This window comes from Zootoca vivipara, chromosome 16 (assembly GCF_963506605.1).
Source record: "Zootoca vivipara chromosome 16, rZooViv1.1, whole genome shotgun sequence".
NCBI lineage: Eukaryota > Metazoa > Chordata > Lepidosauria > Squamata > Lacertidae > Zootoca > Zootoca vivipara.
Window position 1 is genome coordinate 31,957,243 of NC_083291.1, and position 15,119 is coordinate 31,972,361.

The following is a 15,119-nucleotide window of genomic DNA, read 5'->3' on the forward strand; positions in this document are numbered from 1 at the left end:
GTGTAAAGCAGCGTTTAGCAGCTCCTTTTAGCAGCTCGCAAACAGCGAAGGAAAAAGTCCTTAATAAATAAATAAAAGTCCCCAAGGCAAGGACTGCGATCCAGACTACTTACAAATCCTTAAAGGGGCAGCTCCACAGACAACCAAGCAGCATAAGGTAGAAAGAAAACTGCAGCAGGATTTTTAAAAGGCTGCTTTATGCCCGGTAAAAGCAATGAGACAACAATCAGACACGGGAGATTCCCGTTAAGAGGAAATCAACGTGCATTGAATGGAAGGGAATTTAGAGAAAGGTGGGGGGAAGCGAGAGGTGGGCTGTGTGTGTGTGTGTGTGTGTGTGTGTGTGTGTGTGTGAGAGAGAGAGAGAGAGAGAGAGAGAGAGAGAGAGAGAGAGAGAGAGAGACACGCAGGGGGGGGGAGAGAGACAGACGCGCGCACGGAGGTCTCTCCCTAAAAGGGAAAACAGCCTTTGCATTCTTCAATCGCCCCTCTTTTCTTCCTCGTGCCTTCATCTCCTCCCCACCCCACTTTTCTCCCCTTCACCAAGTAGAGCTTACACAGCTTGGCTAAAAAAATTATTTTTGGATCTTTTTATTTAAAAAAATGCTCTCAGAAACGGGGAAGGGAAATCACAAGGCTTCGGCAGCCAGCAGCTACGGCTGTTCGGTGCATTTTTACAAGCTTTTAAAGGAAATACGTGTCTGTGGAGCGACAGCAAAATGGGGAGAGATTTTTAAGGGGGGAGTTGGCTGGCAGGAGGGGGGTTATTGCTAGTGGGTGAAGGGTCTATCAGTATGTCTTATTTTCGGGGTATGGCTTGTATCGCGCAATTGCTTAGAAATCCTGCTATGGCTTATATAATGACTACGTCTTAAAAAAGGGGAAACACGGTATAAAGGGCAGGCATGCTTTTGTTCTGGGGTCCTCCTCTCCTGTGTGAGAGAGAACACCCTGTTGCAACAGTTAATAAAGATCAAGCTTATTAGCTGCTTTGCTTCACAACATTCTCTGGTTGGCCTCTGTTATTTTCTCCTACCGATGGAGGACCTACAAAGGACTCTATGAGGGCTCTTGTGTACCCCTTAAGGCAGGCATCCCCAAACTGCGGCCCTCCAGATGTTTCGGCCTACAACTCCCATGATCCCTAGCTAACAGGACCAGTGGTCGGGGAAGATGGGAATTGGAGTCCAAAACATCTGGAGGGGGCCGAAGTTTGGGGATGCCTGCCTGAAGGGAATGAGGGCAGATTTTGTTTATTACAATGCCGTTATCTGTCAGGGATCTACAGCAAAATCAAAACTGCATTTTATGGTCAAAACGTTTCATCTTTAATGTAGCACAGAGCTATTGCTAGCATCTTCACGAAGGCAAGACGGAAACAAGGGCTCAGAAGCAAAGACAACACAGGCACCTTCCATGTCGTGTGGGGCAGAGGGCTCTCTGGCCACCATAAATCTCTTTGCACCTTGCAGTGCAGGCTGGAACGCTGGAACAGAGACTTCCAATCTTGTGCATCTCCCCGATCATTGCTGGGTACGCACTGGCTCCACCTGTAGCCACAGCCCATTTTCTGCCCGTAGAATTAATGCCGGCAAACGGCGCACGGCTTGGCTCTCATCCAGCCTCACCACAAACCTCAGCAGGGTCAAGGCCAGGGCCACCTTCAGCTCCGACATAGCAAAGTTCTGCCCAATGCAGTTCCTGCAAAGGTAAAAGAGGTCAGTGTCGTGGAAGAGGCTCCCCAACATTCCTTTCCCCCACCACACTGCCAAGAGGAAATAATGGATCAAGGTGAGAATGTAAGGAGAGCAGGCAACAATCATTCCGTGGGCCAAAGACGTAAGTCATCGTATTGATATGGCTTCTTGGGAGAAGTTATGGGGAAAGAATATGAAATTCACTGCTTGTAAATTAAGAGTAAATTATCTTAAAATGATTTACAGGTGGTATTTAACAACATATAAACCAGCCAAGGTGTACAAAAATGTGTCAAGCATATGTTGGAAATGTAAGCAGATACATGGGGCTGTTATAAGAATTTTAAGGCCTCGAATATAGAATAAATATTCTTAAATGCACACAGATCTAAATATATGAACCATGTGTCTGAAATAGTATGGGAGCGCAACCCTGAAGCCATTTTGACTCTCCCAATGACCTCAAATAGTCCTCTGCAGTAAGGGAGGCAACTGGGGAAAGCCTTCCCATTGTCTTTTTGCTTACAAATCCTGTCTCAAGGATGTATTTGTGTATGAATAGGGTGAGCCTGTGACCTGGACTCAGGAACTAAAGTATTAACTATCACAAAAGAATGGCCAGGCTGCCCAGGTAATGCGATCAGTGACCATTATCAGCTATCCTGGCAGACAGGAATTCTGCTGGAGACCGCCTCCTTCTGTGAAGTATGTATGATGTTTTTGGAGGTGGTCTTGGGCTACAGGGTGGGCAATTTCAAAAGTCTATATAAGGGCTTGCACACCATTGTTCTGGGTTCTCCTCCCTCCTGCGTGTGGTGAGTGGGGATCAGTCTTACTAGCCGCTTTTGCTTCTCAACATACTCTGGTTGGCCTCTGTTATTTTCTCCTACCGATAGGGAACCCACTTAAGGACTCCATACGGGCTCTGGAATACTCCATAAAGCAAAGGGAGCAGTTTTACTTACAACAGGTCATTCTTCCATATATGGTGGACATGGAAAAAAGCTAAAGGCTTTTGGGAAGCGATATATAAGGAAATGAAATTTAAATGGGCTATTCCCAAGAGATGAGAAGCTTTCCTTATAGGCATAATAGAGATGGAGGTTCCAAATATGATGACTAAACCATTTATGTACGCGGCAATGGCAACGAGAATATCATATGCACAGATATGGAAAGGAGAGCAGGGAAGAGAGGCTTTTGAAAGTAAAGGGCTAGGCAGAAATGGCAAAGCTGACAGTGAGATTAAGAAATCAAAATGATGAACTTTTCATAGAAGAATGGAGGCCTTTTTAAAAGTGCTATAGTCAATTTATGAAACAATGTAATTCTTTGATATTAAGACGATTGTGAAAATGTTCGAAAATGTTAATAAAATATTATACAGTGAGAATGTAAGAAGAGCCTGCTGGATCAGGCCAATGGCCAGCATCCTGTTCTCACAACTGTGGAGGCAGAGAGCACGGTCATCATGTAGGGTTGCCATATTTTAAAAAAAGTAAAAACCAGGACATCCCCAAAGTTGTTGGCAAAAGTTGGGTTTACCAAAAACACCCCCCCCCAAAAAAAACCATGATTGATTTGCCTAAGATCCAGGACAAAGCACCGCCTTTTGAAAATCCCCCCCCCAGATGTGAATTCTGCCTTTGAAATACCAGTAATGTCCGGGAAAATCTGGACGTATGGCAGCCCTATCATCATGGCTAGTAGCCACTGACAGCAGTCTCCTTCATGGTTTGATGTTATGTGAGATGAGCTGTTTACATTTTTACTGACCAGCACTGGAGACTTCTATCCAGTGATAACTATCCCCCTTTCAAACAGGGACCGAAATAAATCCAGATGTCCTCGACCGCAAGCTCTTTCTGGGGAATAACTGTGGAAGGAGAGGGCTTTTCCTAGTATCAGGGCTGGAAGGCACCACGAGGGCCATGCAGTGCAGGAATCTTTACATCCTACATGGGGGCTCGAAACCATGACCCTGAGTTGAAGAGTCTCGTGCTCTACCAACTGAGCTATTTCCATAGCTACCAAGTCTCCCGTATTCCCCGGGAAACCCCCGTTTTTCCAGCTGTCCCCAGCCGAAAAAAACTGATTTTTTTTTGTTTCCCCCCGGTTTATTCTGGCGCGGCGGCCATTTTGGAACTGGGCGGAGCATGCTCAGAAGCGACTTTGGATGCTGCTTTGCCCAGTTCCAAAATGGCTGCAGCGCGACTTCTGGTGCAGCGGCCATTTTGGAACAGGGCAGAGCAGCATCCAAAGTCGCTTCTGAGCATGCTCCGCCCAGTTCCAAAAAGGCGGCAGCGCTACTTCCGGTCTGCTACTTCCGGTCCAGTCCCTTATTTCTCAGGCTGGAACTTGGCAGGTATGGCTATTTCGCCTGCAGCAGTCTGCTTCATGAATTTGTCTAATCCTCTTTTAAAGCCATCCGAGTTGGAGGCCCCCACTACCTCCTGGGAAGGGGGAGTTCGATAGATTGACTGTGCACAGCATGAAGAAGGACTTTCTTCTCCCAAGAAGAAGTGACCACTGCCAGTATCATCTAGGCCAGAATATCTCACGATACCCTGCAGTAGCCCACAGTCGAGAAAATTAAGACCTGGCTCCAAGAGGCTCGGAGTTCTCTGTTACCTGGGTCCTGCTGAGAAGGGCACAAAGGCCAGCGGCGACTGGTTCTGCAAGGCCTTCGGTTCAAAGCGGTGTGGGTTATAGACCTATGAGGACAAAAACAGACTGAACTTATGGGTGGCTGGAAAGAAGAAGCGAGGCAGTTGGGAGTCAAAGAAATGAGCAACACGACCTACTGAGTCCTCCTAGAGGAGCCACCACACCCAGGAAAGGGTCCCAAGGGAGACGAGAAGAAGCTGAAAATACACAGCAGAAACTGATACCTCAGGCTCTGGCCAGACGGCAGGGTTGTGATGGGTTCCGAAGATACTGACCAGGCAGATGTTCCCTGGGGAGAGAAGAGTTTCTCATCAATGTGTGGATATGCACACAATAGAGAATGGCTCGCACAAGATGTTGGGTTGTTGTTTTTATTCTGATTGTATATGTTGTGATCTTTTCTGTGAACCACCCTGAGACCTTCGGGTATAGGGTGGTATATAAACTCTATTATTATTATTATTATTGCAGTTTGAAAGCACATCAAAATGCAAGTAGATAAATAGGAACCGCTATAGCGGGAAGGTAAATGGCGTTTCCATGTGCTGCTCTGGTTTGCCAGAAGCGGCTTTCTCATGCTGGCCACATGACCTGGAAGCTGTACGCCGGCTCCCTCGGCCAATAATGCAAGATGAGCGCGCAACCCCAGAGTCGGTCACGACTGGACCTAATGGTCAGGGGTCCCTTTACCTTTACCTTTGTAAATTATACGTAAAGACTTCATGGTATCAGAGTGAGCAAGCCAAACAAGCAACCCAATTCCCGCGGGACATTCTGAAATACGGACTTAATTCCCTACCACCAGTTTAGGGCTCACGGAATCTCTTGTTCTGATAGTGCAGCAAAAATACAACAGCACAGCAGCCCCTTTGATCCTCAGACTGCCCTTGCTGCAAGATGGAGGATGTAGCGGGGGGGAGGGGAAGAAGCCCACCTGCCAGGTGCTGGCAAATGGTGATGCCAACTGGCATGGGATGGGCTAAGGCCAGGTACCTTTGGGGATTATCTTTCCGTCAGGCAGTTTCACATCCTCGGTGCAGCGGCGGGAAATGGCCGTGACTGGCGGGTGGAGGCGCAAGCTCTCTTTAATGCACATGGTGGTGAAAGGCATCTGAGAGAGGTCTTCCCTGAAAAGAGGAAACATCACCGTTACTGTTTATGATGGCCAACTGGCATCACGGAACTGTAGAGTCGGTGCATTGTAGCATCAGTGTGCAGGGCTTGAGGTGGCAACCCCTCTATCTACTCTTTCTTTTCCTGCCCTTGGGATGTGCCGTGAATGTTGCATTCTGGGGACCTTGGTAGGGAACATGTGGGAAACCGCGCCTGCCTCAAGGCTGTGTTGACTGCATTGTATCGTTCTTGTTGAAATGGGTGCCCCTCGCCGTGTTCCCGTTTTCCTCACTTCAAAAGAGGGAACGAGAACAGGAGCGGTGCCAAGCAGAAACTCTCTTTGAAGAAGCACAAATAATGGCGCCTGCAGACTTTCCCTATATAATAGAAACATAGCTGTTCTTTGAGATTTGTAGGCAAGGCTTTGTGCTTGTCTGTTAAAATGCTGGCTCTACAGCAGTGGTCCTCAAACTGTGGGGGAGGGCTGCCTTGGGATGCTCAAAATGTCAGGGGAAAACTTTCATTCTCATTGGCAAGAGTGGATGAAATGAGAGCCTAGCACTCAATCCTCCCTGGATTATCTTATTTTCTAAGCTGTGCACATGCAGATGGACATACATGCACAAAAACGGTAAACTGCATTGTAGATGAGCAACCACACCTGGGCTCAGTTCTACCTGCCACCCTCTTGATTGCCCCCTTCATGTCCCATCACCATTCAATCTCCTCTGTCTCCCGGCCTCGCAGCAGGTTCTGAATCTCTTCCCGGCACTGGTCTTGGTAGTTGGGATGTCGAGCCAGGTTGTACAGCACCCAGGACAAGCCGCTTGCTGTAGTGTCGTGGCCTGCGGGGAGGGAGAGTGAGTGTGAACTCACAAAAGAGGCATGCAGGGCCCCCTGCCTGCTCACCTGGAGCTTCAGCGCAACCACAGCACTGGCTGGCAACAGAAGGTCCAATCGGAAGATTTCTCTGGACCTGCAGTCGGCTGTAAATAGTATCAAAAGTTGGAAGATCCCAACTGGAGAGGACTGAGCTGCAACCCCAAAGTAAAGCTGGAGACCTACTACCCCTGAGCACAAGGAAACAACAACAACAACAACAACAACAACAACAACAACAACAACAACATAAATTTCTACCCTGCCCTTCTGGCTGGGTTTCCCCAGCCACTCTGGGCAGCTCCCAACAGAGCCCTAAAAACAGAATAAAACTTCAAACATTTAAAACTTCCCTAAACAGGGCTGCCTTCAGATGTCTTCTAATAGTCAGATAGTTGTTTATTTCCTTGACATCTGATGGGAGGGCGTTCCACAGGGCGGGCGCCACTACCGAGAAGGCCCTCTGCCTGGTTCCCCATAACCTCACTTCTTGCAGTGAGGGAACCGCCAGAAGACCCTCAGAGCTGGACCTCAGTGAACGATGGGGGGTGGGGACGCTCCTTCAGCTATACTGGACCGAGGCTGTTTAGGGCTCTAAAGGTCAGCACCAACACTTTGAATTGTGCCTGGAAACATACTAGGAGCCAATGTGCGTCTTTCAGGAACGGTGTCATATGGTCTTGGCTCCCGGTCACCAGTTGAGCTGCTGCATTCTGGATTAATTGTAGTTTCCGGGTCACCTTCAAAGGATCATCCAGTTGACAAATTCATCTAATCCCAGAGAGCCCCCCCCTCTCTCTCCCCCTCTCCCTCCCCCCCCTCCACCTCACATCCAGTTGCACATATAACCCCAGAGTCTGGGTTTTACTGAAACAAAAGTATTGTGTCTCAGGAAACCAGCGCACAATGAATGACCTGACCCCAATGGCTGTGGATAAAGGCTGCAGGTGGGATGCAGCAGAACTGGGGCAGCACCAGGTCAGAACCACGGACAGCACACCATGATCCTCCCTGGGAAGTATTTCACCTCATTGGGGGGGGGGGTCAGAACCCATAGTTCAACCCCTCCTAAACACTCAGTTGCTGAACATGACCTGAAAATCCTTCTTGCCCTTCTGTGACTTGGGGGAGGAATTGTGCCCTGTTTCTGCCACCCCAGAGAGATCCTGCAAACAGTGACTGACCAGACCCAATCCAGGCACCTCACCCTCAAACATGAACGTGTCCGCTTCAGCTGCGATGTCAGCATCAGACAAATGGCGGCCCTCTTCATCCTGCAAGCACAAAGACAGGTGTTTGCAAAGACACAAGGACCAGAGCATCTCTGCCAGTAGAGGGCACCAGGGTTAGACCACTGGTTAGTGTTGCTCAACTCCACACTGACTGGAAATGAATCTCCGGGGTTTCAGATAAGGGACCTTCTCCATGCAACACAGATGGTTAACCACTGAGCTATGGCTCTTCCCTTCCCTTGTCCCTAGAGAGTCTGGTCCACTTCGTCTATACGCCACAGGGTTAAGCTTTCCCAAGTTGATGGCATCCTTCCTCTTAAGGCAGGGCATCAGTTCCCATAAAAGTCCCTTTCCTTGCCGTCTTTCTGCCTAGTACCTTTGCCAGCAAAAGAACATCAATGAAGTCCACAGTTTTGCCTTGCTTGGATTTGAGCCAGGCATCGTCCCCCAAGCGGCTATGTGCCATTCGTCGTTGCTGAACCACATTGGCTGTGAAACGGTGCACAATGTCACACGCACGGCGGAAGCGGCGGCCGTTCGTCGATAGGTAGTAGAGCCAGTCGAAATGGTGGGTCAGGGCGTGCTGCCGCAGCACGACAAGATTGCTGAGTTCTAAGATGGCAGCAATGTAGTCACTTGATTTCCTGGAACATAGAAAAAGTCTACTTGTCAGGAGAAGACATGGGAGGAAGTCTCGGCAGAAGCTGTCCTTGGAGTCTAAGAACAGGTTCTTTGGGGAACATTGTTCAGGTCTTGACATGGCTCCAGTATGAGCAAGCAGCACAGGCCCAAACAGCTGAAAAACTCCCCAACAGATTTAACATTTAACAGGTAACAGTACCTGTTTCTCATTAGTACTGAAACTCCAAAAAGCCTAGGCTTTTGCTGTTAGAATGCCCACGGAGAAACATCTAGTGGAGTACTGCCAATGGATACTTGTGATGCCCCAATAACACAGGTGTAGCACAATGCTAGGTGTTTACTCATTGGTAAACCCCACTGAGTTCAATAGCATCCCAAGGCAGCCCTCTGCTTCATGAACCTGCTGCAGACCAACACAGCCACGCTTCTGAGTGAAATACCGTGTTTCTCCTAAAATAAGACACGTCTTATATTTATTTTTTCCTCAAAAAAACACACCATGGCTTATTTTCAAGGGATGTCTTATTCGGGGGGCTGGATCATAACAGGGAAATGATTTTTGATATGAATTTTACAGATGCTGTACAACTGGCTGTGTTTATTTCTCTATTTAGAAATCACGTTTCTGTCTCTCAGGGCTGCCTGAGATCACAATTGGCTTTACCAGAAAGCTGTTAAGTACTTTCCTTTGATGCCCAGATCTCATGGCTACCATAAGGTTTCTACCTTTCAGGACAAAGGCAAGGTGATAATAGGAAGTTGTCTTTATCTATCTCCTTAATCTCCTCTTTCATATGCATAACCTTTGAAGCCTAGGAATGCAAGTTGTCTTTCCTACCATAGCTGCAGTTTTAATTTCAGTTTGCCTGCCCCGCTCTCTGTCTCGGCCATCAAGAGGAAATCAACAGGCAACTCATGGCTGGGCACATACCGGTAGAATGGAAGGGGGGAAAGGTGGGAGGAAGCGAGAGGTGGGCTGTGTGTGTGTGTGTGTGTGAGAGAGAGAGAGAGAGACAGAGAGAGACAGAGAGAGAGACAGAGAGAGAGAGACAGAGACGCAAAGGGGGAGAAAGAGAGAGAGACGCACAGGGGGAGAAAGAGAGAGAGACGCACAGGGAGAGAGAGAGAGACGCACAGGGCGGTAGCCCGCCTCTCAGCTGATCGGGCGCCTCTTCGGCACCGCCGTAGCGCTCAGGGCGCTCGCCCCCAGTCGCCCACGCAGATCCCGGGCTTCACCTGCAGCCGCAGCTGCCTCGCACCAGGCTCTTCGCGCTGCGCTGTGCTCCCCGAAGCGGCTCCCACCCCCATAAAAAACAGTGAGGCGGCCGCGGGGGAAGTGCCGAGAGCACCCAGGAGCGCGGCTGCAGCGACGGTAATCCCGGGGGCTGCGGAGGTGGCTGTGAGCACACGCCAAGCCCCAAAGCACGGCGGCGGCGGTGGAGACGGACACTGCGAGTGGCATGAAAAGAAGAAGGTCGCCAGCAAGCGCGCTGTTGCCTCTTGCCGGCTCTTCCGAAGGCGCTTAAATGCCTTCCTTTCCTTGCCAGACCTGCTCCCCCCCCAGCTTATTTTCGGGGTATGTCTTATATTTATTCTACTCATGAAAAGCCTGCCATGGCTTATTTGGGGGCCCGTCTTATTTTAGGAGAAACACGAGTACTTTTGTTTCTGTGCAAAACATTAAAGGCATTGTCAAAGCTGCTGAACTATTGCAGATCCCTGCAAACACACCTTATAGGGATTTCCAAGGAACACTTGTTTACACCTTCAAATAACTTCAATCCGCAGAGGGGTGGTTGTTGGGGGTTTTTTTGGGTTTTTTTGAGGGGAAGCCATGACCATGAACACATCTCCAGTGATCCCCAGATGTGGGGAAGTGTGTACAATGGCACCTCGCAAGACGAATGCTTCACACAACAAAAAACTCGCTAGACGAAAGCATCTTGCGATGTTTTTGGTGACTCGCAAGACGAAGTTTTCAATGGCCGCGCTTCGCAAGGCGAAGTTTTTCGGCGTTTTTTTTTGCCGCGGCAAAAAAGATGAAATTATCGCTAGACGAAGCGACTCGTGGCACGAATTAATTTCGTCTTGCGAAGCACCACTGTATTTTGAAGCTCAGCATTGCTACGGAAGTGAGTCATACGCACCATTTGCTATTCTGTCACGTAACATAACCCCGTATCTTTTTCTGTGGGGGAGAAAGAGCATCAATTCTGGGCTACAGCACTGAATCTAGCTTGCTCCAGAATCAATGGGTAAAGGCCCTTATGTAACAACTTAGAGGATGGGCGACAAAGGATCTGGAAAGCCACGAGTTCCCCCAGCGTTCCTTCTGCCAGCCTACTCACTCTTGGCAGTTGCTGTCGTAGCTGAAGACACATTTCTGCAAGGTGTCCAAAGTCATGAGGCTGATTTGCTCAAACATGTCAACGGAGGCTGGGCCTGCCGAGGTCAACTTGCGCCACTTGGCCTGCCAAAAAATGGAAGGGGAGCACAAGAATCAACATTTCGGAAGGCAGCAAATGAAGAGCACGGCGAAGGACTGACCAGTGGGGTGACACAGCATGGGCAGAAGGGCAGCAGGGGAAGGCCCAGGCTGGGCACAGAACCACATAACACAGTGGGTGCAATGATGGGAGATGAGTGAAGCTGAGAGACTGAGAGACAGACAGACAGACAGACAGACAGACAGATGCTAATATTGAATATCTATGCGGGAAAGAGCTGAAAACAACTTTCTTTCAGCAGCTGACTGTGTAGTATCCCTACTGCGTGGCCCCTTTGAGGCATGCTTCCATGTCATGTTTAAATTATATTCAAACACGCACAGCCCATGGATACACATATATCAACCCTGAAAATGAAACATGAGTTTATTCAGTGCTAACTGCAGATGTGACATTCTAAAGTAGAGGAGCAAAGCAGGATTAAAAAGTGCAGTTACGGACTTCCGGTCTGGCGCCATTTGCGATCGGCGGGGGATTTTCGGGCTCCGAAGTCCCCAGCGACCCAGAGGAGGGGGGGAGTCGCGAGGGCACCGCGACCCCTCGGAGAACCCCCGGATTTGGCTTTCCGGGACCGTGGGAACCCAGCCGAGCTCCGTTGAGTCCCGTCCGCCGCCCGGAATGCGCCTTGCGAGGTGCGCTGAGAGCCGGCGGAGCGGGACGGAGCCTTGGGTCGATTGCTACCTCTGGGATGCAAAGCTCCGTGCCGACGACAATTTGAGCGTCAGATACCTCCAAAATTGAATTAAGATTGGACTTGTAAGTAAAATTTGTTGGATTACTAAGAAGAAATCATTTGGTCCGGGGAGGGGAATCAAAAAAGGAAACGGAGGTCGTTCCCCCCCCCACCCGAGACAAGCGAGCAATTACCAAGCCCGCAGCCAATACATTAGATCGGGACCTTAAAAACCGCTAAAAAAAAAAAATTAAGCAAGACCCTTCCCTGTGGGGCAGAGCCAAGGGAAGGAGAAATTCTTGTAGATCTCTGCAAAGAAAGGTTTGAATCTGGGAACGAGCCCTCCATAAACCGGGAGGCGAGACCCTGGAAACAAAGTCCAGCCGACAGAGCGCTTCCACCGGTTAAGAAGATTTTTTTTAAAAAAAAAAAACGAGTTTGTGAACTGTCAAATGAGGCACGGAAATATTAGATCTCTGGGACAAGAACGTTTAAATTGAGAAAAATTAAGTTGGATCTTATAAATAAATAAATAAAGGATTTGGAATCTGCGCCATCTTGGGGTAAAGAAACCATGCCTTCTTCATCGTAATTTGAGAACACAAAGGAACTGGATAGACACAACAATGAATTCCCAGCTGAGCAAAGAGAGACTGCAACTTGTGTTACAGCTTGTTCAAGAGCTGGGAGAAGATGTCCGGCAATATGGGAAACAGATACAAAGTCTTAAAGAAGTGCTACAAGAGTTCTCCCCAAATGACACTTTGGAATTACAGGATGAGATAGAAGAGCCTGAAACTGAAGAACCGGAGCAACTTGTGGGAGAAGTTGCAAAGGACATTGATTTTATGCAGACGGCTTCGACTCGGAATGCTGGTCTCTCAGTGGGAGGGGGAGTCCAGATTCTGGGCCACGTTATTCAAATAAAGATGGAAGTTTGGAGAAAGCTATGGTACTGGGGGGGGAACAGAGAAGAAAGTTGGGAAAGAGAGGCGGAGAAAGAGAGTTGTGCAACAGAAGGAAAAGTGGAAAGAGGGAGGGGGTATGGAGTGGGCGAGGGATGGAGTGGGGTGAAAAAATAAAATGAATTTTAATACGGGATGTCTAAAATGGTTTAAAAATGGATTGTTAAAAGGAGCTGGCCAAAGTTTGCAGGAAATCGCCAATCAGGGGAAGGAGGGGGGGTTAAGAATGCTTTAATAATTTAAATAGTGATTTTAGTAAGAAAAAATTTGGGAATATTTTTTAGGGAAATTACAGGCTAAGGGGTTTAGTTTAGAGATTTGATTGAATTTTTTTTTTTTTTTGGATAAAATTTTATGTAAGATGAAAATAATTGGTGAAGTGATAATTAACATTATGAATTGTATTTGATACGAGAAAATTGCTGACGTGGGGTGTAAAATGAACTCGGGGAGGGAGGGACGGGGAAGCTGAAGTTATGTCAGTGAACATTGGATAAGATTTAAAGAATTTTTTCTTTTCTTTTTTTCGTTTTTTGCTATTTTTGCTTTTTTCTTTTTTTTCCTTTTTTTCTTTTTTGTGCTCTTTTTCTATATTGTTTCTGAGGTTAAGAGTCTATGTTATGATTATGTGATTAATGTTTAAATTGAAAATCTTCAATAAAAATTATTTGAAAAATAAAAATAAAAAGTGCAGTTACTTTACAGGCACATCCCTGTAAAGTAAAGTAACTGGAGCAAGCTAGCTTCAGTGCTGTAGCCCCAACATCATAAGGATCTTCCTGCAGCCAATCTGAAGTTGCGCCAGCGTCGCTGCCTGCCCAGAGGCGTCCGTGGCTTCAGATTGGCTGCAGGGGCTTCTTGCAGCCAATCCGAAGGCGTGCCAGTGTCGCAGATGTCAGTCCCCATGCGGCGAGGTGCCCACGGCTTCTTTTCAAGGAAACACTACGCCGGTTTAGCTCAGTGCGGAGACTGACCGAGTGGGCATCAGGGTCCGTGGGCCGGATTCACAAGCCTGGTGGGCCGCATCCGGCCCCCGGTCCATAGTTTGCAGACCCCTGTGTAAGAGCATGGAGCGGAAGCACATTAGCATGAGTATTTTGAAGGAGCTCACGTGCATGATGTCTGTGCTCTGGTTGAAGAATTTCATGTAAGGCTTCAAGATGTCAAAATGAAAAGCCGGGGTGAGCATCCGCCGATGTCGTCCCCACTTCTTCCCACTGCTCAGAAGTAGTCCATCGCCTGGCACAAGGAAACAGAGGCTCATTGAGCTGCATTATCCTGGCAGCGGAACGGCCTGCCTGCAGCCAGTGAAACTCCCAGAGAAGATGAACTGCCAGGTCCACAAAACCACACCCCAAAGATCAAAACATCCACCCTGTTGGGATAAAATGGGTGGAGCTGTGCAGCTCTCAATTTTGCCTAGGTATACCACTAGTTCTAGGGATGCAGGTGGCGCTGTGGGTTAAACCACAGAGCCTAGGGCTTGCCAATCAGAAGGTCGGTGGTTCGAATCCCCGCGATGGGGTGAGCTCCCATTGTTTGGTCCCTGCTCCTGCCAACCGAGAAGTTTGAAAGCACGTCAAAGTGCAAGTAGATAAATAGGTACCGCTCTGGCGGGAAGGTAAACGGCATTTCCGTGCGCTGTTCTGGTTCGCCAGAAATGGCTTAGTCATGCTGGCCACATGACCCAGAAGCTGCACACCAGCTCCCTCGGCCAGTAAATGAGATGAGCACCGCAACCCCAGAGTCGTCCACGACTGGACCTAATGGTCAGGGGTCCCTTTACATTTACCTTACCACTAGTTCTACTAGTAAAAAAGGTAAAGATAAAGGTAAAGGACCCCTGGATGGTTAAGTCCAGTCAAAGGTGACTATGGGGTGTGGCGTTCATCTTGCTTTTAGGCCAAGGGTGCTGGCCTTTGTCCACAGACATCTTTCCGGGTCATGTGGCCAGCAAGACTAAACCACTTCTGGCACAACGGGACACCAGGATGGAAACCAGAGCGCATGGAAAGACCATATACCTTCCCACCATAGCGGTAGCTATTTATCTACTTGCACTGGTGTTCTTTCAAACTTGGCAGGTTGGCAGGAGCTGGGACTGAGCAACAGGAGCTCACTCCATTGCAGAGATTCAAACCGCTGACCTTCTGATTGGCAAGCCCAAGGGGCTTAGTGGTTTAGACCACAGCGCCACCCGTTTCCCTTGCTCTACTAGTAGCTAATGATCATGAAAGATAAAAGCAGAATTGCCATACTCAGGCACAAGATCCCTCCGGATCCTATCCTTGTCTGGCCACCCTGGGATTATCTGGTTTGCTACTCCTGATAGGCAGGATGTTGAACTGCATGAACTACCCTGAGTTCAGAGGACATCGATCTGGTGAGGTTGTCTTGGGAGACTAAGGGGAGTCACTGTGGATACAAAATTATCTCTTCGCAAGGAAGTTCTAAAGGAACAGATACCAACTGATCTCCCAATCAGAAGTCGATAGACCGGCAGGTAATTAGTTGCCCTAATTAGGCGGCAGTTGTGAAGTCAGCTCAACAATGATGCAACAGCCCCTTCGGGAGATGAATAGTGGTAGCTTTCTGGCGTCCACAAATTAGAAGCCTTGCAGAGAATGATTTTATTGTGTAGTATTGTACTACTGTGTAGTAGATCAAGGGTACAACAACAACTTCTATGAGTGCTTTTTCAAGATTAACTGCAGTGTGAGAGGGGAATTTCTGAGCTTGCAACT

General features: G+C 48.4%; 1 protein-coding gene across 4 annotated transcripts in view; it reads right to left on the bottom strand.

Moving 5' to 3' along the window:
• Nucleotides 1-958: 958 nt before the first annotated feature.
• LOC118097784 (ultra-long-chain fatty acid omega-hydroxylase) overlaps nucleotides 959-15,119 on the bottom strand; it is a 37,338-nt gene continuing 23,177 nt past the window's right edge. For all 4 annotated transcript variants that reach the window (XM_035141019.2, XM_035141018.2, XM_035141015.2 and 1 more), the window contains 9 exons: nucleotides 13,487-13,614; nucleotides 10,579-10,700; nucleotides 7,965-8,232; nucleotides 7,564-7,630; nucleotides 6,193-6,322; nucleotides 5,358-5,491; nucleotides 4,589-4,653; nucleotides 4,329-4,411; nucleotides 959-1,701 (listed from right to left, as the gene is read on the bottom strand). In XM_035141019.2, the coding sequence (XP_034996910.2) occupies nucleotides 1,524-1,701; nucleotides 4,329-4,411; nucleotides 4,589-4,653; nucleotides 5,358-5,491; nucleotides 6,193-6,322; nucleotides 7,564-7,630; nucleotides 7,965-8,232; nucleotides 10,579-10,700; nucleotides 13,487-13,614 (1,175 nt within the window). In that variant the 3' untranslated portion in view covers nucleotides 959-1,523. The remainder of the gene's footprint in view (nucleotides 1,702-4,328; nucleotides 4,412-4,588; nucleotides 4,654-5,357; nucleotides 5,492-6,192; nucleotides 6,323-7,563; nucleotides 7,631-7,964; nucleotides 8,233-10,578; nucleotides 10,701-13,486; nucleotides 13,615-15,119) is intronic.